We start from the raw sequence: 25,422 nt of genomic DNA, 5'->3' as shown, positions 1-25,422 counted from the left end.
TTAGCATCAAAATATTCGATGTGAGATAGAACTTAAAATAAGATCACCCAGATCTCCATGTAAACTGTGTATCAGACGGCAAAGGCGGTTGCGAGATTTTGTACTGTAATTGTGCACAAAAAAATCTGGTCATGGGGAGTGCCTCCACGCCGACGGGGCCCACGAGCTCGTTCTTCCCGGTCCCGGAGGCGTCGTGGCTTGGTCAGATTGGACTCTGGACCCCGCGGTGGGCCCGCTTGCTCCAGGTGGGGAGGCCCTGCAACTGCGGAGTGCTCGCCTGTGCGGAGGGATGTTTTGCAGTTCAGACCCTGCCTCAATGGACATTCGTGTTAGGCTCCCGGTACCGATATCACAGGTTTTCTCATCTCCTCTGGAGATATAGATGTCCATTCGGGCGGCCCGGCTCGGCCCGAGCTTGGGCCCGCCTTTCACCGGGTCGTGCCTGGCCCGGCCCTATATCCCACCGTGCCGGGCCGGGCTAGCCCACGGGCTGCACTGGCGGCCTAAGCACGAGTCCACGGGCCCATTTTCGTGCCAGGCAAGCCCGAAAAGCACGGAGGCGATGGGCCCCGTGTCGCCCGGTCGCCGCCGTGCCTATTGGCCGCCGCCGTCGCCCGCCATGCTAGTCGCCGCCGCAGTGGCGCACTCCTGCACCCACCGGCCGTCGCAGTGCCACACGCCCGGTGGTGCTGTTGCCGCCGCCCGCCGCAGTCCCCGTTGGCCGCCGCAGTGCCGGAGGTGGAGGAGAGGAGGGGGAGCAGCACTGGAGCCCGGAGGTGGAGATCTGGGGAGCAACGCCGGAGCCCGGAGGTGGAGATCTGGGGAGCAGCGCCGCAGGGAGTTGGGGGAGCAAGCGACGGGCGACGGGGTGAGCGGCGCTGGTGGTTGAGTGGCGCCGGAGGTGGAGAAGAGGATGGGGAGCAGCGCCGGAGGTGAAGCCTGGAGCCCGGAGCCGAAGGCGTCGGCCGACGGGGCAAACGACGGCGGCGCTGGTGGTTGAGGTTGGAGAGGGGTGGGGGCGGTGGGCTGACTGCTGAAGAACGGAAGGGGGCGGAGGGATTGAGGGAGGGAGGTGGAGGTTGTTGGGCTGGAGTGGGGGATTTCATTATGGGCTGTTGGTGTAAGCGGGCCTCTGTCGGGCCAGCTTGTTAATTTCGTGCCGGGACGTGCCAGCCCACGGGCTAGGGTGGCGGCCTAAGCCCGGGCACGGTTGACGGGCCGGGCCAGCCCGGGCCCGGTGAGGAGCGGGCCGAGCCGTGCTTGGGCCGGGCCAAATTGGTCATGCTTCGGGCAGGCTAACGGACTGCGGGCTGCATGGACATCTATACTTAAGACTCCAAGGCACTGTTTGGTTTTGTCCGTAGCACACGTAGCACAAATTTAATCAATAATTAGAGGTACTAAATAAAGTCAATTTACAAAACTAACTTCACAACCCCTGCATTACTTCGCGAGACAAATCTAATAAAGTCTTTGACCGCACGATTAGAGGATGGTTACTGTAGCATCATTGTAGCCAATCATCGATTAATTACTGTCATTAGATTCGTCGCGAAAAGTTATACTCATCCATAAAAAAAATTTATAAATATACTTTGTTTAGTACTTTATGCATTGAAGATTTTTTTTGTAGTGCTACTAGCGCTACTCAAACAAAATACAGCTCCTGGAGCGCCGTGTCCGCGGCATTGGCGCTCTTGATTCGTGACTGTTCCTGGTGATCAGGCCGCACCGCGGCAGAAACGAGCACAATTGAAGGGGATAGCAATTGCATTGCATGCAGTTAAAACAGCAGAACTAGCTAACCAATAACCTCAGTTCAACTCGATGGAGATTCACGAGCAATAGTCTCAAAAAATTTGCGAAGGATTGAAAAGGGGCACTAGCACGGCTGCACGGGCATGTACATCTTCGGTGCAGCGCGTCGCGCACCAAGCAGGGCCTTATTTCTGCCTGGATGCGCGTGCACCTAATTGGTAGGGAAATGCGCAAGCCCTTAGTAAACGCCATTCAGCTGCAGCGCTGCGCTTCTGGCGTCCCTGCTAAACCTCAGCTCCTGCCGCCCTGCTCTTCATCTGCAACATGCAAATGCAATGCTAAAGTGCAGGGTAGGGACTAGTGTAAACTTGCTAAATGTAGTAGCTAGATAAGCAATGCAAAAAATGATTGGGGTCTATACATATGCCCGTGAGTTACCTTGGCGTGGTTTTCTACGACAAGAACAACGCTTGAAGTAGGTTTGGAATGGCCTGACGGGCACGGGAATGAATTTCCCGAGATAGGCCAGTGGCCAACTGGATTGAAAATGGGCACACATCAGAATGTAGCTATATACGAGATGTAAATGAGTGGAGGACGATCGGGCTATTATCGAATCAGGTTCAGTAGCATGCTTGCATACCTCACTGCACCAATAGCAACTGACAGAAGCCATAGTCTCCAATTGAGTCTAGCAGTATCGAAAAACTTCCCCAGGAACTCAATTATCAATATCTGATAGACAGTGTTAATACTGGCGCTCTGTCCAACCATGTAAAAGCATTCAAATGGCATGTTACCTGAAGCCCAGTAGTTGCACCCGCTATGCCCATGAAAAGGTGGTTGTTTGTAACCCCCTTGAAGACATTCTTCTCTTCAGGCTTGCGAGCATTAAACTCATTGAAGATCTGACACAAATGGCACAGCAGGTATGGGAAAACAATTGTACGGCTTACTACATGTGCTAAGAATATGTACCCCGATATAATAACATCTGCCGAGCTTCTAATAAGCTATATAATACAAATGCTTTGTTATAGCTAGCATATGCTGAAGCCACACAAGGATAGCTCGAAAACTGGAAACAGTCTTATTGCTGAAATCTTGAACGGGTGGGGGCAACAAACTTACTTGGCAAAAGACAAATGCATTGAAGACAAAGGTGTTTTTCATTTTATCAGCATGCTCCCTACTTTCATTCTGTAAATGCAGAATCCTTTTGCCATCAAAATTGAAGATGAGAAGAACTGCTATCTGGTAAAGAGCCTGCAATGAAATCAATATATAAAAACTAATAGGAGCTCATTCAACAGGGCATACTTCGATACATAAATATGAGCAGACAACTAGACACCTGGATAAAGATGTTTCTCCACATAATATTTGTCACAAGAGGTTCCCTGCAGAAGTGAATTAGAAGTATATCATGCTGCTTTTGCACTACACCCAACTACATAATAGAACAGAGTAGACAAAACAAAAGTGTTCATAGCTATCGAGGATGTTGTGCCATGCCTTCGACCAACAGGATGCCTCTTCATTAGGTTGTCTATTGGTGGTTCGGTTGCCAATGCAAGAGCTCCCAGTGTGTCCATGATAAGGTTCACCCAAAGAAGCTGCCAAGGGGGGACAGTAAGATAAAAAAAAAATCTGAACATCATTTGCATGAAATGTACCAATTATATTCCTGAAAGGTCTACATTTAGTGGTTTGCTATATTTTTCTAAAAAAATAACAATCTGTTGTAATAATCCGTATTCAATGTTTTCTGATAAACAGAAAGGATTTTTCAGTATACTTTTCATACACATGACAAGCTAAACTACTCAGTGAAAAGCGGATTAGTTATATAGAAATTAAATAAAAAGTTCACAAGGGAGTGCATGCCTTTGTATTAATAGAAGGAAAGAATGGTCACCATACACTGCACCGAGGGGCCATTAAGTAAATAAAGACTAAAAGTGAAAGGGAGAAAATTAACTAAAAGTACCATTTATCCTAGATTCTTATTGCACAGGTCAAGGGGGAAATCCGAACCTCAACGGCATTCAGAGGAACATCCCCTGAGGACATAGCAGCAACCACATTTATCACTAGAGCAGCAACATTAACAGTAAGTTGGAATTGGATGAATTTCTGAATATTTGCATAAACAGACCGGCCCCATCGAACAACCTGCAAAGGAGAATTTCGAAATAAATTTTCATACGCTATTCTAGAAAAAAGTTGAAATAACTGTTGAAACCAACTAGAATCTCTGACGGCTATGGGCTCTACAATAACTATAAAGCTTAATTGATTCTACTAATGTGTATGCCAACTAACAGCAAGATCACAAGAGATATGACCAAATGATTTGATAATATGCTGCATTGACGAACTGTGATGTTATAAATTCTGATAAATGCATCATGCTGTGACAATACTAACACTGAGATAAGTCAATCCTTTATTAGAGTTCCTTATGCTTTGAAGTTAGAGACGACAACCTTGACTACAGAGGTGAAGTCATCATCCAAGATTATAATATCTGAGCTTTCCTTAGCAACTTCTGTTCCTGAGATACCCATTGAAAGCCCTATATCAGCCTATATGACAAAAAAAAATCAGGATTAGGAGAAAGTTACTGTAGGTTAACGCTGTTAGAGAAATGACAAAATTGCAGACTGGCCTCATGCAATGCAGGAGCATCATTGGTGCCATCACCAGTAACAGCTACAACATGACCTTTTCTTTTCAAAGATTGAACAAGCAGAAGTTTGTCATTTGGAGAAGATCTACCCATTACCTGAAAAAAGATAGTTGGTTGAGTTGCTGATATTAGAAAATTCAAAGGTACCTTGAGTCGTTGAGGAGCTTTATATTATATCCAGCTAAACATCTAGTTTTTATTTTTGCTCAAGTAATGCATGTGTTAAGTAAAATAGAAAGTCAATAAGTCATCGCAAATATTCTCTGGTTCCATTATAAAGCCAGGAGAAATATCAATTGTCAGCGCAGAACATTATAGTTTAGTCACTTCCAGTTTGACATGAGCCTTCTTTGAGATAGAAAACAGTACCCATATCTATTACATCTTGATCAGTAGACAAGGTCTCATGTGATAGGAATCGGATCCCTACCAAGACGTGGGCGCAGGTTGTAGGCGTGAGAAGGAGGAGGACGGAGGACGACGCGCGCCCGACGGCTTCTGGGCGCCGTGGTCGCGCGAGGGGAGGAGGCACGTGGCGGCTAGGGTTAGGGTCTCCCGGCTCCCTGAGGGAAGCCGAGCGATATGATTGCTCTTGCTTAATCCAAACCAAGTACGTTACAATGTTTATAAAGGAATAAGGTAAATAACTGGGCCAAGCCCATCTAATCTCCTGCGCCTAGCCACTAATGGGCCTCCTCCTAGCGTACTGGACGCCAGTCATAACATCTCTCCCCGCCTGCGCAAATAGCTCGTCCTCGAGCTGGAAGTCCGGAAAATGGCCCCGGAATTCATCAAGGGGCTCCCACGTCGCATCTTCATCAGGTAGACCACGCCACTTGATCAACACGCGCCAGGCACCACGGCGAAGCTGCGCCTGTAGAGCACGCTCTGGCGCAGGAAGGATGCGCCCATCGAGGACCGGTGGCATGGCGGTCGGCGCGGTAGGCGGATCACCTCGGTGGCGCTTCAGCAGCCCCACATGGAAGACGTCGTGGATGCGGGCGCCTTGCGGGAGCTGTAGACGGTAGGCGACGCTGCCGATACGCTCAAACACCTGGAACGGCCCGGCATAACGGGGTCCCAGCTTGCGCCGGGCGCTGGGGTCCAGGGACTGCGCTGTTCTATGTAACAGCCGCAGCCAGACCCAACCCCCAACGGCGAACTCCACCTCCCGGTGATTGGCGTCGTAGTACTTCTTGGACAGCTGCTGCGCCTGCAGGAGACGCTGGCGCATCTCGGCGAGTATCTCGTCCCTGCTGCGGAGGAGGGCGTCCGCAGCCTCGGTCCTGGCCGTCCCCGGCGTGTACGGCAAGATGGGCGGCGGGGGGCGGCCATAGACCACATCGAACGGGGTGGCGCGGAGGGCGGTGTGGAAGGACATGTTGTAGCAGTACTCCGCCCAGGCGAGCCAGTCCACCCAAGCTCGCGGTCGATCACCTGTAACATAGCGCAAGTACATGGCGATCACCTTGTTGACCACCTCGGACTGGCTGTCAGTTTGCGGATGGAAGGCCGTGCTCATGCGCAGCTTGATGCCGGCCATCTTGAAGAGGTCGCGCCAGACGTGGCCAGTGAACACCGGGTCTCTGTCGCTGACGATGGAGGACGGAAAGCCGTGTAGACGTACAATGCCATCGAAGAAGGCGCGGGCGACAGAGGACGCTGTGTAGGGGTGGCCGAGCGCAATGAAGTGTGCGTACTTGGAGAAGCGGACGACCACCGTGAGTATGACCGACTTGCCCCCTACCTTGGGAAGGCCCTCGATGAAGTCCATGGAGATGTCCGCCCACACCTGAGACGGCACCTCCAGCGGCTGCAGCAGCCCCGCCGGCGGCAGGGTCTCCGTCTTGTTGTGTTGACAAGTACTGCAGGATAGCACCCAGTCCTGGACCAGGGCACGATCGCCGGGAATGTAGAAGTCAGAGCGTAGCCGATGCAGCGTCTTTTGCACGCCCTCATGCCCCGCGGAGTGTGCGAGCAGAAGCACCTGGTGGCGCAAGTCGGCGTGGTCGGCGACGAAGAGACGGCTGCCGTGCAGGAGAAGGCCGTCGTCAAAACGCCACGGCGCCGGCAGCTCACCGGCCTCCAGGCGCCGGCGTAGCAGCTGGGCGTCCTCAGCGGTCGCCGTAGCACGGCGGATGTCGTCGATGAACGCGAAGGAGGGCCCGAAGAGGACGCATGCCGCGCCCAGGCTGTTGTCCTCCTCGACTGCGCCCTCGGCGTCGCGGCAGGTCAAGGCGTCCGCCACGATGTTGAGGCGCCCCGGACGGTACTCAACGGCGAAGTCGAAACCGAACAGCTTGCTGATCCACTGGTGTTGCGGCACGGTCGACAAGCGCTGGTCTAACAGAAACTTCAAGCTGTAATGGTCAGTGCGAATGAGAAAGTGGCGCTCCAGAGATATGGACGCCAATGGCGTACTGCCTGCACCAGACCGATGAGCTTCCGCTCGTAGGCCGCCAGCTTGAGGTGGCGAGCAGCGAATGGCCGGCTGAAGAAGGCGATGGGGCCTGCCGCTTGGTGGAGGACCGCACCAAACCCCACACCCGAGGCGTCGCTGTCCACCATGAACAGCTCGTCGAAGTTCGGCATCTAGACGACGGGCCCGGTGGTGAGTGCGCCCTTGAGCGCCTGGAAGGCCGCCTCGGCCTCCTCATCCCAGGAGAACGCGTCGCGGCGCAGGAGGCGCGTCAGGGGCGCCGCGATGACGCCGAAGTCCTGGATGAACTTCCTGTAGTAGCCCGCCAAGCCCAGGAAACCCCGGAGGCCCCGGGCGGAGCGCGGCTGCGGCCACGCAGCGACCGCCGCGACCTTGTCGGCGTCCATGGCGACGCCGTCCTTGGAGATGACGTGGCCCGCATAGGCCACGGATGTCGCCCCGAACGAGCACTTCGAGCGCTTAAGGTGGAGACGATGCGCCCGAAGCTCGTTGAGGACGATGGCGACGTGCTGGAGGTGCTCCGCCCACGACGAGCTGTAGATTAGTATGTCGTCGAAAAAACCCAGCACAAACCTCCATAGGTAGGGGCGCAGGACGTCGTTCATCAGCGCCTGGAAAGTCGCCGGGGCGTTGCAGAGTCCGAACGGCATGACCAGGAACTCGTAATGGCCCTGGTGAGTCCGGAACGCCGTCTTGGCGATGTCATCGGGGTGCATTCGCACCTGGTGATAGCCCAAACGTAGATCGAGCTTGGTGAAGAAGCGAGCCCCAAAGAGCTCGTCGAGGAGCTCGAGTACCACCGGGATGGGAAACTTGTCCTTGGACGTCATGGCGTTGAGGGTGCGGTAGTTGATGCAGAAACGCCAAGTGTTGTCCGGCTTCCGGACAAGGAGCACGGGCGCAGAGAACGGCGAGGTACTAGGCCGGATGATGCCCTGGGCAAGCATGGCCTTGACCTGCCGCTCCAGCTCGTCCTTCTGTAGCTGCGGGTAGCGGTACGACCGCACAGCAACGGGAGCGGTATCCGGTAGGAGGTGAATGCGGTGGTCGTACGGCCGCACCGGAGGGAGGCCCTGCGTCTCCTCGAAGACGGCGCTGTGCTACTGTAGGAGGCGATCCAGCATGGGCTGCTGGGCATTTGCGATGGCCGCCAGCGCGCGTTGCTGAGGCGCGACCGAGGTGGGGGCGCCCACGCCCTTCCAGCAGATGTGGCGACCGTCGCGCCAGAAAGCCATCGTCATGGCTTCGAAATCCCAGAGGATGGCCCCCAGGATGCGGAGGTAGTTGACGTCAAGGATGCAGTCGAAGCAGCCCAAGTTGAGGCTGACGCAGGTGATGGAGAACGCATCGCCCCCGATGGTGATGGGAACGTTGCGGGCGACGCCCGCGCAGGGTAGGCAATCTCCGTTGGCGACAGTGACGCGGAGGTGCTCCCCTCCGGAGTGCTGCATCCCCAGGCGGCGCATGATGTCGTCCTGGAGGAAGTTGTGGGTGGAGCCGGTATCGAGTAGTGCCAGAAGACGTTCTCCCTGGATTACCACCGGAAGGAGCATGGTGTTGTCCGTACGGATGCCTGGAAGTGCATGGAGGGAGATAACGAAGGCATTAGCTGGGTCCGGCTCCTGTGCGGCCTCCACCTCCAGAGGCGCAGCCCCTGCCGCCGCGTCAGCCGCCGGCTCGTCCTCGACGATGTAGTCCCCAGACTCCAAGTAGAAGAGCCGCTGACACATGTGCCCGGGAACATAGGGCTCGTCGCAGTTGAAGCATAGCCCTTGGCGGCGGTGCTCCAGCTGCTCGGCCGGCGTGAGACGGCGAAAGGGGCGGTTTGCCGCCGGGGCCGGGTTGGGCGCGGCCGGGGCTCCACCCGGCGGGCGCGCCGATAGTGGCGCTGGGCGCTGCGGAGGTCGAGCGTTCCGAGGCTGTGGCGACGGCTGCATGGCGGCCGCTCGACGCTCAAACGCCCGGGCGTAGTACATGGCCGTCTGCAGATCCTGGGGGTCGCGCAGCTCCACGTCCACCCGAATGTGATCGGGGAGGCCACCGACGAAGAGCTCAGCGCACTGGTGCGAAGACAAGTTCTGGGTGTGGCACGCCATCGCCTGGAACCGGTCAGTGAAGTCCTGGACTGTCGAGGTGAACGGGAGACGGCCCAGCTCAGCCAGTCTGCTGCCACGGATCGGGGGCCCGAAGTGTAGACTGAAGAGGTCCTTGAAGCGTTCCCACTCTGGCATGCCCTCGTCCTGCTCGAGGGCGTAGTACCACGTCTGGGCCGCTCCCCGAAGATGGTAGGAAGCGAGCCAGGTGCGGTCGGAGGCGAGCGTGCGCTGACCCCGGAAGAACTGTTCACACTAATTCAACCAGTTCAGGGGGTCAGCCGTGCCGTCGTACGTGGAGAACTCCAGCTTGTAGAACCGAGGGGGCGGCGGCTCCTGAGACAGCGAGGGAAAGGCCGCGCCCTCGTGGTCCGGCGGCGACGTTGTGGCGGGGAACGGCGGAAACAGGCTGGAGCCCGTAATGAGTGTGCCGTCCATCCCGCCGTAGATGACGCCCGAGGCTGGAACGCCGCCGTGCGCCACGTGCGACCCAGTGATCGGGGGCGGCTGCAGGTACGGCTGTGGGGTAGGCGCCGTGTAGATGGGCACCGTCGTCCCATTAAGCCAAGCCGGCAGCGGTGAAGGCGACAGCGGGAAACGGATCTGCTGGATGGGAACGCCCTGGGACGGAGGCGGCGCGGTGGACGTGGAGTGTGACACCGTCCCGTCGAAGGGCATCCCGTACTGGTACGTTGTCGTGGCCGCGGGCGACGGCAGAGGCGGTGGGGCGGCGGTGGAGGCGGAACCGGCGGCAGCTGCGGCTGCGGCGCATAGGATCCCGCGAGGAAGGACCGGATGCCCGCCACAGCCTGCCCTAGGTCCATGATCGCCACGGTCATCTGCTCCGGGGTGAAGACAATTGGGGTGGCCGGCGATGGGGCGGTCAGCACTCCGGAAGCCCCTGGCGCACCTAGCAGCGGTGCGCCCGTCGAGGGAGGTGGTGGGGCGCCGGTCGTCTGGGGAAGCGTCGCGGCCGGCGATGGTGGCGGCGGTTGGGAGGTGGGCGTAGGAGAAGAAGACATGATCGAACCAGAGATCCCTGATACCAGATTGATAGGAAATCGGATCCCTACTAAGACGTGGGCGCAGGTTGTAGGCGTGAGAAGGAGGACGGAGGACGACGCGCGCCCGACGGCTTCTGGGCGCTGTGGTCGCGCGAGGGGAGGAGGCAGGTGGCGGCGAGGGTTAGGGTCTCCCGGCTCCCTGAGGGAAGCCGAGCGATATGATTGCTCTTGCTTAATCCAAACCAAGTACGTTACAATGTTTATAAAGGAATAAGGTAAATAACTGGGCCAAGCCCATCTAATCTCCTACGCCTAGCCACTAATGGGCCTCCTCCTAGCATACTGGACGCCGGTCATAACATCATGTCTATCAATCCTTGAATACATTTTCATAGATATAATGCCGTGTTAGTATACATGTGAAAATGATTATTATTAATTATATTGTTGTATTTCTAACATGTATATATCATTTATTATGGCATTTAAAGGCCTAAAAATCTAACGAACTCAGAGAGAGAGAGAGAGAGAGAGTACTGTAATTTTCTCAACGATTTCTTCTCGTGCAGCTTCAGACATATCACGGAACACTTTTCCCTCTATTACAATAGGTTCTGAAGCAGCATCTTTAGTATCTAATATTCCACACTCCAAAGCTATAGCCTTTGCTGTTTCAACATTATCTCCTGTGACCATGCGTACCTAAAACAGGAAACTAAAATATATAAGGATAACATTAAAAATAAATGTTTAAGAAGTCGTGAGAAGCAAATTATGTTCATAAAATGAACACAAACATTTGCACATTGCAAGTACTATTCTATTTAAAGTGCAATATGAGCCGAAGAGCTAACTCCCAATCATGAATTCATGATTCATTTTCTAGATTAACCAATATAAACTCAGACTAGAATGAGCAGCTTAAATACAGAAGATGCATGGTACTAAAAAGTTAGAGTGGAACATAAATGACTAAATGAGTACAGATAACACCAAACCTTTACACCAGCAATACTGCATAATTGTACAGCATTCCTCACACCTGGTCGACAAGGATCCTACAGAAGAAGAAACTCTTAATAGAAGGGTGAATATTGAATTCAATCACTAGGAGGTTATAATATGTGGACAAATATATATGAGAAGAATATGTTCCTGCACGAGGTAATAAACAAAATGAGAGCTACTTTACAGAATAATCTAAACACAGAGCAGGCCCTTAAAAAAATACACAGTATCAAGAACAATTTTCTTCATCATTGTACTCTTAATAGCTTCTCATTTCTGCCATACTTATGGGACTTGGGAATGATGTTAAGAACATGCAGCTAGTGACATGGAACTGAACATTTTGTTGCTAGTTGAAGCTGTATTACATAAATTCCTGAATTCAAACAGTGGAAATAACTTTTTCATGGAAAAAAGAGAATACAGATGTAATAGAAGGTCAAACTATTCAAGTACTAAGGAGAGGTATAAAAAGACAGGTTCAGAAGAAGCTACCTTTATTCCGAGCACCCCAATAAGAGTGAGATCATCCTCAGGCAACTTCCACTTATCTAGAGATTCAGTTGGGACCATTTTGGGCTCGCAAGGGCAATACGCAAAAGCGACACAACGCAGCGAACTCATTGCCATATCATCAATCCATTTCTTAAATTCCCTATGCTGAAAACAATACTCTGAAATTAATAATACTACAGTAATAAGAAAGAACTAAAAAAGCTGGCTCATATGAACCTTGCTGGAACTCATTGGCTGAACTGAACCGTCAGTTGAAAGCCAGCTTCTGCAAGATGCTAACAGTATCTCAGCTGCCCCTTTCCAATGGATGTGAACCTCAGTATCTGACTGCCGATAGGTGCACAAACAAAAGAGCAATGAGGTAAGAGGACCTAACAGGGAATAGGAAAGAGCATCACGAAACAAATATTGTCATTAAGAAAAACATTCGTCTTATAGAACTTCAGTGTATAGGCATCTTTACATCTAACAAAAGGAGACCCAAACAAAGAAGAAATAAGCACCAATATTGTCAGGGTCAGATGAAAATGTGACAAAGTATCCAATAGACACTTGGGTAATATTATATCAGCATAAGAATCATAACGAGATCTGGAAATCTACCGAGCACTGTACAAAATTCGATTGAAAAGTCCAAATCTGCACTGAGCCAAATACTTAGTTTTATGACCTTATTAGTTTCACTAGAAACTATCAAGAGCAGAAAGGATTATTTCTTGTTCAATAAGAGACTATTTCCATCACCAACAATTTCAGTACAACAGAAGAAGCTTACCACCTGCAATGCAACGCCTCCACACTTCTTCTCTGAATTAAAAGGGTGAACATGAATAATTGAAGATTTCGATCTCACATCCTTGAAATCCATCCCAATCTATACAAGTAAATGCTAAATCAACTAAAGAGCTTGAAGGAAATAACTCTCAGTAAATGAGTGGATACACAGTACCATTAGGCCCCAAGAAAGAATAGCTTTTTCAGTTGGTGAACCAGTAACTTCAGCAGCTCCTCCATCCTATAGACAGAAAATACATATTAACATGGATTCAATTGTTTGACATGCTATGGAAATGGTATAGGATCAATGTCATGCGATCCATAACAATATAACTTAACAGCTGGATGTCAATGTAACATATCAACTAAATCATGCAAACAGTACACAGGAAATTTTATGGGATTATTACCTCTGGCCGAAACACAGTCCCGTTCGTGTTCTGTGCAATTCCTTCAATAAGTAGAGCTGTCACACTGGTACACATCATGCCAGTATTATCACAAGGATCAAATTTTGTTCCACCAAAATATGCTTCAACAACTGTCATCTAGAAGATCAATACAAACAAGGTACCAAAAGAAATAGTCAAATAGATGAATTTGAGGTGTCACAAACTTTATGCCATCATGGGCTTCACAGTTAGGCAAAAGTAAGAAGACATGCTCTTGGATTTAATTGAAATAAACATGAAGTAGCACCATCATGTACAGCACATGATTCCCAAGACGCAGGGAAAATATACGGCATTTTTGTGGTGAGTGCATATTGACTTCACAAACCTTATTCGTGGTAAGAGTTCCAGTTTTGTCACTGCAAATAGTGGTTGCTGATCCCATTGTTTCACAAGATGAGAGTCGTCTCACCTGAATAAAAAACCATGAAAAAACCATAATGATACAAAAGGAAATATACTGCCTCATATAAAGGCTTGGTTTGTAAATCTGTCTGAAGGTTTTACCAGAGCCTTGTCTTGCATCATCTTCCTCATTGAATATGCAAGGCTGAAACCAAATAAAGCGTCAACAGTGTAATGTAGCTGAAAATTCTAATTACCTTGTATAAAATAAACAATCCATACGTCAACGTTACTGCTAAAGGAAGTCCTTCAGGAACAGCAACGACCACAATAGTCACCTACCAGCAAAGGATATAAGCAGAAAATATTGTAAAAGCTGCAGCCAGAGCCAGATCATGATTTATAACATTAAGCCAAAAAACTAACTAGCAACACATACAGCGATTGTTATAATTCTAATTGCCCCCATAAATCCCTGCTTTACACCAGTTGTTCCAGCCACAAATTGAGTAGTCCCATCTGAATTTTTGGTATGTCCAGTAAAATATCTGGAATTTAGGGGAAAAGAAGGGTCCTTGTAAGAAATATATCTTGGAACAACTGTATAACTGTGTAAAATATAACATATGACCATGGCAACTAAGTCTCAAACAAACCTTATCCAAAGCACGACTAGAACAGCAGCAGCAACTGACAAACCCACAATACCAATAAGAGTAGCGACACCATTCAAACGCACCTATTTCAGTGCAAGTGGGAGCATGGATCATCAAATTGAACCAATACAGTTTCATACTACATATGCAATCCATATGGCAATAAACCGACCTGTAGTGGGGTTTCTTCACCAACATCCTCTGAAAGGTTAGCCATCAGCATACCCCATTCAGTATTGGTACCCACACCAGTTACCTTTGTGTTTGACAGCAAAATCAAAAAGATTATGTTAGTGTTCAGAACGAATGAGATAGTAGCAACTAGCAACCAACACATGTAACTGTACAAGAAAACCAGTTAATAAGAAAGCAACACACTCAGCTCATCATCTACACTTCGAAACACTCAACTAAGTTATATTCAGCAAGCCCTAAAAAAATAGAGTGATGCTCACCAGCATAGAGCCATAACCATCTGCAACCTTACAACCAGACATCAAGAAAGGGGCCCTTTGGTCCTTATGAACCTGATCGTGATACATTGTAATGAAACATAGTAAGGCAGATTTTGGGAAACAATTGAACGTTTTAGTTTTTTTATCAACACTTACAATTTTGGATTCCCCAGTCATACTGGATTCATCAATTGCAAGAGAATGACCAGATATCAATATACCATCTGCTGGAACCTAAAGATGAATGCACATAACCACTTCAATTTTTAGGGGAAAAGGAAAAGGAACTCAGATATACATAGAGCAGAATATATAAGGTATTACTTGGTCACCAATTTTGAGGGGAACCACGTCACCGACAACAAGGTCAAATATTGAAGCTCCTATTCTTTTACCACCTCTGATGACCTAATCAAGGTCACAATAAGTCATATGTACTGCCATAGAATGAATTCCATACCAAGAACTAATATCCAAAATGATCGCACACATACCTCAACTTGTATATTTTGTTTCTCCTCATTCAGATGTTGAAACTGAAGAGATTGTCTATAATCACTGGTAGCTAAGAAAATTGTGAAGAGACAATGCATCAGAACATGATGACTCATGGTACTGTAACAGGAGGGAAGATAATGTATAATTCCTATCTTAACCAATTATCCAAGCCAATCAATGAGCTAGTTTGTGCATGGAACTCAGATAACATTTAAAGAAGGGAGGGAGCAAACTGTTAAACACAACTTTTTACCTGTAACGAATATTACAAGAAAAACAGCAAAAAATATGCTTCCACCATCATACCATCCGTCTTTTGCACCCTAATTAATCAAAATTATTTTCCGAAGGGAAGTTAAGACGAAATGACTGCCAATATAGAGGAGGAAAGACCATCAGAGTGTCATAAAAAGTACCTCTGTTGCCATGCCCAGTGATAATGATATAGCAGCAGCTACCATTAGAATAACAAGAGTTAAATCCTGACAAGCTTCAAATACAAAACGCTGCAAATAAGAAAATAATAAATATTAAATTTGAAGACACAAGCTGCTTACATTTCAAGAAATAAAGTTCTAGTGAAGAATAAATATACGTTGATGTGTATTTATGTTATAAATTTTAGTTTTGCAAATACCACATATAAATTTAGAATTATTAAACCTCTACTTCTTCCAAAATATAATTAATACCCTGTCTCAGTGGCAGAATAAAGAGGAACACAGGAAATAAGACAGCTCTGCAGAATAACTAAACAAGGATTGTTATTTCAAAACAGAGGACAGCAACCCTCGCTAAAAAGAAGACATAGCTTAGGAAATCGTGTACCCATATGCTTCTCCTTTTCTTGCGTGGATATGTGTTTGCCCCAAAAATATCTCTCCTCCGCAACAATTCATCCTCATCTGGACTAACTCCTTTGTTTAAGTTACTCTTTAGTAAATCTGAAAGCCCCCTAACCTAATTGGGATTATTATGTGAGAAACATGTCATCAAATTGCAGAATGACAAGTAGGAAAATAAGATATAAATACAAGTAAATTTTCAATCGAACCTACCCCTCCAACCTCCTGGAAAATAAAGGTGTCATGGTCTCTGTTCAGCATCGTGAGCTTTTTTAGATCAACTGGAAATCTCTGAGAGAGTGTCTCAAGTTTTATGCTGCTGTAAGATTCTGCTTAGAAAAAGCATCTAAAACATCACAATTGTATAATGAAAATTAATTCAAAAAAGGAACAAGGCAGAGGACATATTTTGATAAGAGTGACCAGATTATATATGGTAATAAAAAGATATAGTTCAAGGTAACATATGTCGTGCAAAGTAAATACTAGCACATGAATAAATATGACATAGAAGTTCATATAATCAGGAAAATGTGCAAGAGGTATGAGGTTGAGGGTAACTAAGATGAATCAGCCATGTCAAATTTGACATATTAAATGAAAGAAGGAAATTACCATGACATAACAATTAGTACAAATGGAACATTCATAAAAATGTTAAGTTACATTGTGTTCGCCTGCCATTGCCGTGTCACCATTTACATGAAATTTTCCCTTGTTACATGACCATTTTTAGGGATGGTGGAATCTTCCATTAAGCTTAGAAGTAAGATGTTAAAAGTAGTACCTCCTAGATTCTTCTGGCCAGCCTCCTTGAAAAGAAATACTGCCTGAAGAACTCAGACTTGGAGTGAACAATGCATTTACTTCAGAAAAGAAAATGTTCTGTCAACTAGCCAATGAGATATTACTCGTATCACTTGTGCATGAGCTCGTATCATTCTTTTTAAGTTCTCTTTCTCCTCCTCCCTTTCCAGGTCTAGAGTGTACCTAAAACGACGAGAAGCATTGAGGACCAGAGCAGCTTGCTGAAATGAAGAGAAAAGACAAGGTCATTCCAAGTATCACGCATCAACACTCTGTAAGAGAACATGCAGTCCTAAGTACCGACTCCTATATATCAAACAATGCAGCAATTTTTACCTAATTTTCCCTTAAAACTACGGGTAACAACTATGAGGACTAAAAAATGTGTTACTATATTCAAGGAAAATCACATAGCCAAGAGAGTTTCCTGTTATCTGCCACCAGCGTGCATACAGGAATATCTCCAACACTACGACCACGAGGTGAGTACCCAAAGACTTGTAACATGAACTGATCCTTCCATAGTTCCATCAGCACCCAGCGTCCATCCATCATGACTCTTTAAGTTCAGTGAAGACCATCACGATCAGAGGATAAATCGAGAGGTGACTTTTGGGACGCAGACGGACAGAGAGAAGGAACTTTTCAAGCATCACCCTAACACAATGTGTTAAACTGATGATTTTCGAAAATCTTATCGTCAATTAATCATCTACCGACTACCGCCCATTTCAGTTCAAGCGCATGGGAATTTCATCCCCAACTCAAAATAGGAGCTGAATTTGAATCAAGCTGTATTGGTCGAGACGAGACGCCGTACCCTCCACCGTCGCAGGCGATCGTGCGACGCGTTCTTACTGGGTATATCGAACGCGTCCTCTTCCTCCTCTGCTCCCTCCACCGCCTGCTCCAACTTCTCTTCCGCTGTCGCCGCCGCCGCCACTGGCGGCGCGCCGGTCTCCGGCGGCGGAGAACTCCCCGTCCCTGAGGCCATCGGAGCCCGCGCGCCGCTCCGCAGGAAGGACTGACGACGCCGAGGCACCGATCACTGGGCAACCTGCTAGCAGCACGCACGGGGCCGATCAGAACAGCCATTCATTCAGGAAGGATCGGGCGGCGGCGATCGCCTCACCTCGGGTTTCGCGCGCGCTCCAACCGATTCGCCTTCGGCTCCGGGCCCCCTCTCCTCTTCCGGCGTGAGCGAGCGAGCATCAGTCTGCGTGCGCGCGGGCTTTCTGCTGATTTATCGGGGAGCCGTAGCGACCAGGAGCGCGTGGGGAAGAATCGGCGAAGGTGCGGGCGCGGCTCTTCGCCCGTGACTGACATGTCGGGACGGAACTGTTTCTTGGCCCACACGTCGGTGAGGGGGTAGCTGTGGCAGTGGCTTACAGCTGGGGGCCGAACAGGATGGCCCACAGTTCAGTGTTGTAAAAGCCAGAATTCATGAGATTTGATTGAAACGGGCCTCGTCACTGTACTTTTTTTTTTGAAATGTCGTCACTGTACTTGAAGCATCTGTGAGTGGAATAAGCCTCCCAAAATTTTATTTATTATAATCTTGCTATTTAGGAGTATTAAATAAAATTTATTTACAAAACCTTTTGCACGGATGGTTGTAAATCGCGGGATGAATCTAATAAGCCTAATAAATTTATAATTAGCGGGTGGTTACTATAGCATCATTGTTACCAATCATGAATTAAGTAGGTTTATTAGATTCGTCTCGCGATTTATAATTCCGCTGTATAAAAAATTTTGTAAATAGATTTTATTTAATAATTCTAAATAGCAAAATTCTCTTTGATGTGACGAGTCTAAAATTTTTAAAAAGATTCTATGCATGACTCTTTTGTCCCCAGTTTTTAGTTCTCTTGTTCTTCCTAAAAAAAAAAGATACAACAACTACGTGGTCAGTAGTCCTTGCTCCTCAAGTTTCAAATGTCAAAAACGATGAATTGCTCGCTCATTTCCTTCGCTCTGGAGTCATGACTGACAACAGAGAGGTGACATCTTCAGGGACCATGAAGGCGTGGTTACTTCTATGCAAAGGAAGAAATTGCTTTGCACCAGGTCTTCCCTGGAGAATGAACCAACTTGTGAGAAAACAACAGAGCAGCGCATGCGTTTCGACGATCTGATCGGATCCAAATGCAAAAGACAGGAGGAGGTTTTGCCCGTTCTGAAGGGCATCATGTATCTTCTCCAAAAGCCACACAGCCTTCGCTGCGTCACGCCGTTCCTTATCCGGCTACAAGCCACGAGCGGTGGGCAACAACTATGCAGATGCTACGGGTACAGGCCTGTCCCGTCCGTGACGACCGCCTTAGCTCCCTGACGGCCTTGTCCAAAGCACAAGGCACGCACGACGCATCGGAGGAATATGTCGTCGTGGTAGATGGAACCGAAAAGCATCTGAGCGGGACGCTACAAAATGTCAGGCTTGCAACCGCCGCGAACCTCCTCGGGAATGGAGGAGACCTGCGGGTTGTTTTGGAGCAAGCCTAGTGCCATGGCGATTGGAGGGGGTCTCGAGACTTTAGCGACGCTGGTCTCTCTGGTGCCTACTATCCGAGAGGGTGTGTGAGCCAGCCTTCATGGAATCATGGCTGAAGGTTCCAAAGTCCTGAGCTCGCCGTTCGAGATTTACAAGGATCTTAGGCTGTGCAGATTGGGTGGCTAATTGCACGTATTAGCATTTGCTCTTGGGCTTGACTGTATGTCATCTGGTCATTCCTTCGAGCTCAATTGCAATTTACATTGTCATTTTCTGTTAGCTTAATTTGGAAGACAAAGATCACTGGCGCAACCGGCGCGCTTGTACTTTAGGAGGAAGGAACACTAAAACTCGTTGAGTCGTGAGCCGTGCTCAATAATGTGAGGCGTGATTGATCTTCTGTGGTCCCCGGTCCCGCAGGTCAAGTCGTGCCAGCACAAAGGCGCTACCTGCAACCGCAAACCATAGACGCTGCCTGGGACTCGCGCAGATGCAAGTGCTACACCGTCTATTCCAAATTACAGGTCACTTTAAGTCTGTCCTTCTAAATTACAGGTCACTTTAAATTTGTCCAGAATCAAACTTGTACAACCTAGACTAAGTTTATATACAAATATGCACCAACATCTAAATCATAGTAGTTTAATTAAATCTATCATGATGGTGCACTTATTTAGTTATTTAGTATTATAGAAATCAATGTATTTTCCTATAAACATAACTTTGACTAAGGACAAAACTGAAGTAGACGGAATACATCCGAAATAAAGAGATGAGAGGATGGTCATGACAAAAACTCTACTACCAATAGATAACTACTTGGCATGGGCATAATAAGAGAGTCAGAGATGCAGACAGCCCACGCATTCCATGGATACCCTAAACCAAAAACACAAATACTACAGCAATGTACATCGGTGTCATTTGTACAATGCATGCATCAGCTGTTACCTACATCCACCACGGTTGCAATGGTACATGTACATCCATCAGGGGCCGAACTCTCCCCACAGATACCTCTATGTATAGCATCATTGCATATCAGGTTGGACACAGACCACAGAAAATGAAGGCGTGAATCAAGCTCTGTGCCTTCTTGGTTTGTTCAGGGTCCCCACATATGACAACTATGGAATTTGTATCACCAGGTTTTGGATCGTGAACTGTAATTGAAGCACCTGACATCTGCAGGGTACACATTACCGAGAGCTTTAGGACTGTGAACACTCCACTCCCTAAAGACTTACAATACCAAAAATTAGGACAGGGTCATTTGTTGATCTGTCTGAGACTTGAGCCTAATGTATATAAAATTCAAGATTTCAAGTGAGCTTTACAGAAGTATGAAAACTGGAAGATAAGCATAGTTTACAGAGTACAATTCTACAGTCAAATATGAACAGGTGGTGTGACTATGTTCTGGGGAAACGACAAATCTACATGGTGACAAGGTTTTTTCACTAAATGATAGTGAGTCTGGAACAACAGCATATCCTTGTTGCATTGGTAAGAACAAGGCAACAAGACAGGCATAGGTTGACTGGATGTTAGATAAATACAAGGAAAAATGTAAGTACCTTTTTTATCTCTGCAAGATCACTGCCATTGGTTCCACAAATGGAGCCTATATACTTGCAAGGAATAACAACTTCAGTCGTTGTACTTGTTGGCGTAGCTACTTGATTTTCACTGTCAAGGGGGAGGATAAATCAGATCAATGTCATAACCATTTTTTCGAAATAATTTCATTTTTTCATTCTCTTTCTGGGGTTATGTTACTGGTGCACCCCTACGGATTTATCCATGGCCTAAAGCCTTCTTGCACTTATCTCTAAGATGAGCTTTGCTTTACTCAAAAGTTTTAAGAAATATCCCAAAAGGAAAGAAACAAACTTCTTTTCTGATCAAACACATGTCATTTAGCTTACCCTGCCACCGGTCCCTTTCTAAAATCTGTGGATGCCACTGCATCAGGCATGTTTTTTGGAGCTTCAATGTTTGTATTTGGTGCCTGCACAGGAAAATGGACTTAATTCTAAGTAACTCAAGCGCTATAGCACCTAAATCAGAATGAAACGCCATGTGAATGCTAACTGCCTAGTACAAATTTTACAAACTGTGACAAGAGTCCTTCCAAATTGCTTACCTCAGGAGCCCAGGTTCTTGGTGATGGCTGTTCCAAAAAAGGACGAGGACCTCCTTGTTCACAACCATATGAATATGGCATCCTATCAGCACCCATATGTTCCATTGAATGTGCGAGAGGTGGCCGATGACCACCCGTTTCAAAGGGACCCATAGGAGCATCAGCTCTGAAAGAATGCATAGGATATGGAGGCATGCCCCCACTGTGATGTGGGTGTGGGGGAGGTGGTTCTTGTCTAGGTTGGTGAAGAGGGATGTTTCCAGCAGGTGGATATGGAGGCATGCCTCCACTGGGGTGTGGCTTGGGAATGATGACGTCCCTAATCCTTCCAGTGATATGAATTAATGCATCATGGATGGATTGGAAGCTACCAGTGACCTGTGAGAAAAGGCACTCCAGAAGTGAACAATCACATTTTCCCTCTAGATTATAATCTTTACCTTGTTTAGTATCCGATCAAACACAGCTATGAATAATCAAGTACATTTTTCTCTGAAAGAACTCAAGTGACTAACTTAAGAAAAGTGATTGATTCAGACAATGTTTGACTGTGTGCCATTTCGAAGAGGAACACTTGCAGTAGAAAACAGATTCGAAAAGTACCATGAAAGAACTACAATGCATAAAAAAAATAAAGATTCTGCAGATCACTTTGAACCATGCATTGGTTTTCCATAAAGGAGTTCTAGATATTTAACATGACACAATAAATTCTTAGATGTGAAACTCATTGCTAGTAAATGACATTTGCCTCAAGTATAAGGAAAAGAGAGCAGAATACGCAATATATTTAATGTGGTTTGAATCCGGTCAGAGTTTATTGATGCTTTTCATCAACCGTTTTTAGTTATCCAACTTTGCATTCATACTACACAACTAACTTCAAAATGGAAGAAAAAAAATACAATGTCTAGCCAGATTCACCAAGTAGCTGAAATTTTCAAAAGGTCATGCAGACTTGTGTACCAGTACATTAGCATAGCATAACAATGGTACAGCATGTCTCTAAAAAATTAAAAATAAAAATTGGGTGGTTGATTTTTAGAGTTGAGATATACCTGAACCATCTCATCATTTCGTTGTGCGCATCTTGGAATTTGTTCATTCCCAAAAATTCGAATGTTAGCTCCTGTTAACTTTCTCATCTCTGTAATAATGGATCCACCTTTCCCTAGAAGGCAACCGATATGTTGTGCTGGAACAAGAAGCCTTGCAGGTATAGGTGAGTTTCTATCGATAGATGCCTCTGAAATCCTAGAGTAAACCCGGACAACTGCATCTTGAGCTGGAGAATGCATCATGTCAGAATTCTGCACCAAGAGATACACATCCATCAAACAATACAACAGACAGCAGACAATATAACTCTTAATACAAATTAATCACAAATTCCTAGAACAAGTTGGCAGAATATAGTAACAACAATCAACTACACATTGACATGACATGCCAGTGCTTGCAGTGAAAAAGATTCATATAACAAATTACCATAAAAAATCTTGTAACCCATAGGAAAACAAAGTTATTTCAACACTTGAAACAAAGCAGTAGTAAATTGTTTTAGGTTCATAGACATACCTCACGTGCAGATATGGCAACGATACGCTCGTCTGAATCTGCAATAGGCTCTAAAATCTTTATAGAAGCACCAGTTTCACTTTGTAATGCGCGGATAGTGGAACCACCTTTTCCAATTATGCTGCCCACCATATCATTGAGAATTATCATTCTGAACACTATCTCATGTTCAAAAAAGAATCTAGGTGCAGGGGCACCAGCATTATTTGGATAATTCCTTGTGTGGTAATCAGGCATGGGTGGTGGTAAATAGTTTCTTTGAGAATGAGGATCCATGCCAGGGGGACAACCAGTACCACTAACTGGAGGCCCAAATGGTCTTCCCATTGGAATACTGCTTGTTTCCAGCCTAGGATTATCTTGGAGGCAGGTTGAAACTGCTAGCAGTCCTTTCCGTACTTGAGAAAAGCTCCCACTTATCTAACAAGAAAAAGCTACCATATCAGAACGGCCTGAATTTTGAAGATCAAGTATCTAAGTGAAAATTAAATAGGCCCACACAATGATAAACATGAACTATGAATTGCCCGACTACTGAATTTCCTGATAGCGAAGTACAAACAAGTGAATATGGCCCAAGCCATTTCAATCTAATTTTTTCATATGTGAAGATAAATTTCAACACATAGAAACACAAGGCCCTATGATATCACCACAAATAACTTACAAGGACAGCTAAGTGCCTCCTCTGTTATCTGTTATTAAAAAACATACCATGCTCTCAAAATATTTTCTCTTTACGATTCTATCCTATAGCAATGCAATACTTGAGATCACGTTCTGATTCACAAGGAAGCATTAATATTTCCAGCAATATCACAAGCATTCACCAGTCACGGGCATTCCATATCTAACCACTAGGCAATGAGAAAATATGGTTGAATTTTCCACCCAAGCAACATTGAAGCTTTGGTGTTAAATCAATATCGACATAGAGAGGCATACATGGATAAGCTCATCCCCCGGCCCAGCGCAGGGAGGCAGCTGCTCCCTGTTCCGGAACACCCTGATCTGGGCTCCGCTCTCCTGCCGCATCCGCTCCACCGTTTTCCCTCCCTTCCCTAGCACGCACCCCACCTGACCGCCGGCGGCCAGCATCCGGCAGCCGACGGCGCCCGTCACCTCCCTCTCCTCCTCCTCCCCTCCCATGGCCTCGTCGCCCTCGACCCTGTGTCCCACCACGCGCTCCCACGCCCTCACCGCCGCTGCGGGGGCGTCCGGCCCGGAGATGGTGAGCACGACCTCGTCCCCCACGGGCGGATGGTCCACGTGGAGATCCCGTGAGGGCCGGAGCGCGGCGGCGCGGCTGGAGGGGCATAGCAGGCGGAGCGTGGTGGTCGGGCGCTTGGTGGATGGGGAAGGGGTCGAGGAGGAGGACGAGGAGGACGCGGCGCCGCCGGCGCCGGCCGGGATGGGGACGACTTCCATGGGGGGGATTGGACGGTTAAGCTAAAACCCTACTGCTGTCAATGCTGGCTGACCGCCGGAGTTGGTTACGCCAACTGCCGGGCCTGAGCTCGCGCTTTCGGCCGTCCGATTGAGCATCGACGGCAAAGTAGCGTTGGAAGCTATGTCTATGCATCTCTTGCGCATCGATAGCACCAAACGTACAAGGAAGGCACTTCAACTTCAACCTTGAGAATATATCTTTCCTTCTGCACTCTGACTGTCTGACACCATGAGTTCTAGTGTTCATCTGCGCTATGCCAACATTTCTCACCTTGTTAAAAGAATTTTTTTCCCAGAGAAATTGCAAATAGTTCTAAGTAGCAGTATGAAAGCGGATAATCTAGAATTACCATCTAGAGCAATATATGAGGCTAGAAATCCCCCCACACCCCCACCCTTCCTCTCTACACGCATGCCTCGACCACACACACACACACACAAAATCATATGAGAATTTCGTGAGTGTTTCCTAACCTCGGAATTATCACTTCCTTGCATCGGCAGATGATCCCATGGATTGTTGTGGCTAATTGAAAACTCCAATGCAGCCTCTTAATTCTCCATGTTCGAAGAAGGATTTAGGCGATGCGGTTCTGCTAATTGAAAACTCGGTTGAGGATAACGAGCAAAGAGCGACACAACTAGTTAGCCAAGACACATTCTTTAACTGCCGGTTCATACCAAGAGCAATAAAAAGGAAGTGCAAGAGGTGGCGGCAACACCTAAAGCTCGCAACTCAACAACGGAGATTGATTTTAGAGATGGAACTGGAAGTCTAGTAGTTTGTAGGGTTGCAGTAGGTAGGGCGGCGGCGGCGGCGGCGGCGGCGACAACACTAAGATTAGGGTTGAGGAAGGATAAGAGAGGTGAGGACGATATATAAAAAGTGAGGGGGCACCAAGACCACACGATCAAGATCCAATGATTGAAAAGTTACGTATATATGGACAAAACTTCTAAATTGTAGTTACTATTTTTTTTGTCATAAAAAAATTTTATTTTTAAAATAGACTAGTGGTGTTCATGTCTTTCATGTCATTGGTTGCCTTTACATTCTTATTCACATCTATTACTGCTTTCTTCGGTAAAAAAACTACTTGATGCCTTTTACTTGTCATAGTCTTTGACATACAATTTTGACTACTATTGTATATTAAAAGATTAACCAATAAGTTCGTATGATTATAGGATATTTTTTTCAAAACAAGCCTATAGTATGTTCCTTTTACCGTTTTATAAAAAATTCTAAAATCTAGCAGTTAAATTCTCAAAAAATTGTGTTAGGATAAGTAATAAAGATATTATGTTATGATGTGAGAGTCCGAACAACATCTTTATAGCTCCATGGACTGAGATCCGCAGAACGTTGACCAGTAATGTGGACAAGTTAGGATGGTTGAACTAGATCC

The 25,422-nt window shown here is 47.1% G+C and overlaps 3 protein-coding genes across 8 annotated transcripts; all 3 read right to left on the bottom strand.

The window, feature by feature from the left end:
- Window positions 1-594: 594 nt before the first annotated feature.
- LOC120662739 (proline-rich receptor-like protein kinase PERK2) lies at window positions 595-1,774 on the bottom strand. The gene is made up of 2 exons (XM_039941823.1): window positions 1,662-1,774; window positions 595-1,087 (listed from the first exon to the last, which is right to left on the bottom strand). The coding sequence occupies exons 1-2, from the start codon at window positions 1,772-1,774 to the stop codon at window positions 595-597; spliced, it is 606 nt and encodes a 201-aa protein (XP_039797757.1).
- Window positions 1,763-17,599, bottom strand: LOC120661133 (calcium-transporting ATPase 5, plasma membrane-type-like). Of its 6 annotated transcripts, none has more exons than XM_039939849.1 (35): window positions 17,479-17,599; window positions 17,167-17,403; window positions 16,451-16,567; window positions 16,327-16,369; window positions 15,753-15,868; window positions 15,523-15,654; window positions 15,111-15,200; window positions 14,948-15,017; window positions 14,691-14,761; window positions 14,521-14,604; window positions 14,353-14,430; window positions 14,197-14,268; window positions 13,914-13,997; window positions 13,742-13,824; window positions 13,525-13,633; window positions 13,368-13,423; window positions 13,248-13,290; window positions 13,069-13,152; window positions 12,699-12,836; window positions 12,461-12,526; window positions 12,287-12,385; window positions 11,728-11,838; window positions 11,491-11,655; window positions 10,986-11,045; window positions 10,525-10,689; window positions 4,430-4,546; window positions 4,248-4,346; window positions 3,796-3,933; window positions 3,274-3,374; window positions 3,113-3,158; window positions 2,890-3,024; window positions 2,559-2,666; window positions 2,402-2,493; window positions 2,197-2,294; window positions 1,763-2,075 (listed from the first exon to the last, which is right to left on the bottom strand). In XM_039939849.1, the coding sequence occupies exons 2-35, from the start codon at window positions 17,338-17,340 to the stop codon at window positions 2,050-2,052; spliced, it is 3,270 nt and encodes a 1,089-aa protein (XP_039795783.1). In that variant the 5' UTR covers window positions 17,341-17,403; window positions 17,479-17,599; the 3' UTR covers window positions 1,763-2,049. The 6 variants fall into 6 exon arrangements, with proteins under 6 accessions (XP_039795783.1, XP_039795784.1, XP_039795785.1 ...); XM_039939850.1 differs by having other exon boundaries at window positions 12,290-12,385; XM_039939851.1 differs by lacking the exon at window positions 10,525-10,689.
- Window positions 17,600-19,501: 1,902 nt separating this feature from the next.
- Window positions 19,502-24,026, bottom strand: LOC120661132 (KH domain-containing protein HEN4-like). Its single transcript, XM_039939848.1, has 7 exons — window positions 23,510-24,026; window positions 22,565-22,984; window positions 22,045-22,296; window positions 20,987-21,364; window positions 20,769-20,851; window positions 20,418-20,529; window positions 19,502-20,025 (listed from the first exon to the last, which is right to left on the bottom strand). The coding sequence occupies exons 1-7, from the start codon at window positions 23,990-23,992 to the stop codon at window positions 19,882-19,884; spliced, it is 1,872 nt and encodes a 623-aa protein (XP_039795782.1). The 5' UTR covers window positions 23,993-24,026; the 3' UTR covers window positions 19,502-19,881.
- Window positions 24,027-25,422: the final 1,396 nt, after the last annotated feature.

This window comes from Panicum virgatum, chromosome 2N (genome assembly GCF_016808335.1).
Source record: "Panicum virgatum strain AP13 chromosome 2N, P.virgatum_v5, whole genome shotgun sequence".
Lineage (NCBI taxonomy): Eukaryota > Viridiplantae > Streptophyta > Magnoliopsida > Poales > Poaceae > Panicum > Panicum virgatum.
The sequence above is the reverse complement of the archived record's forward strand: the minus strand, read 5'-3'. Positions and strand labels throughout refer to the sequence as shown.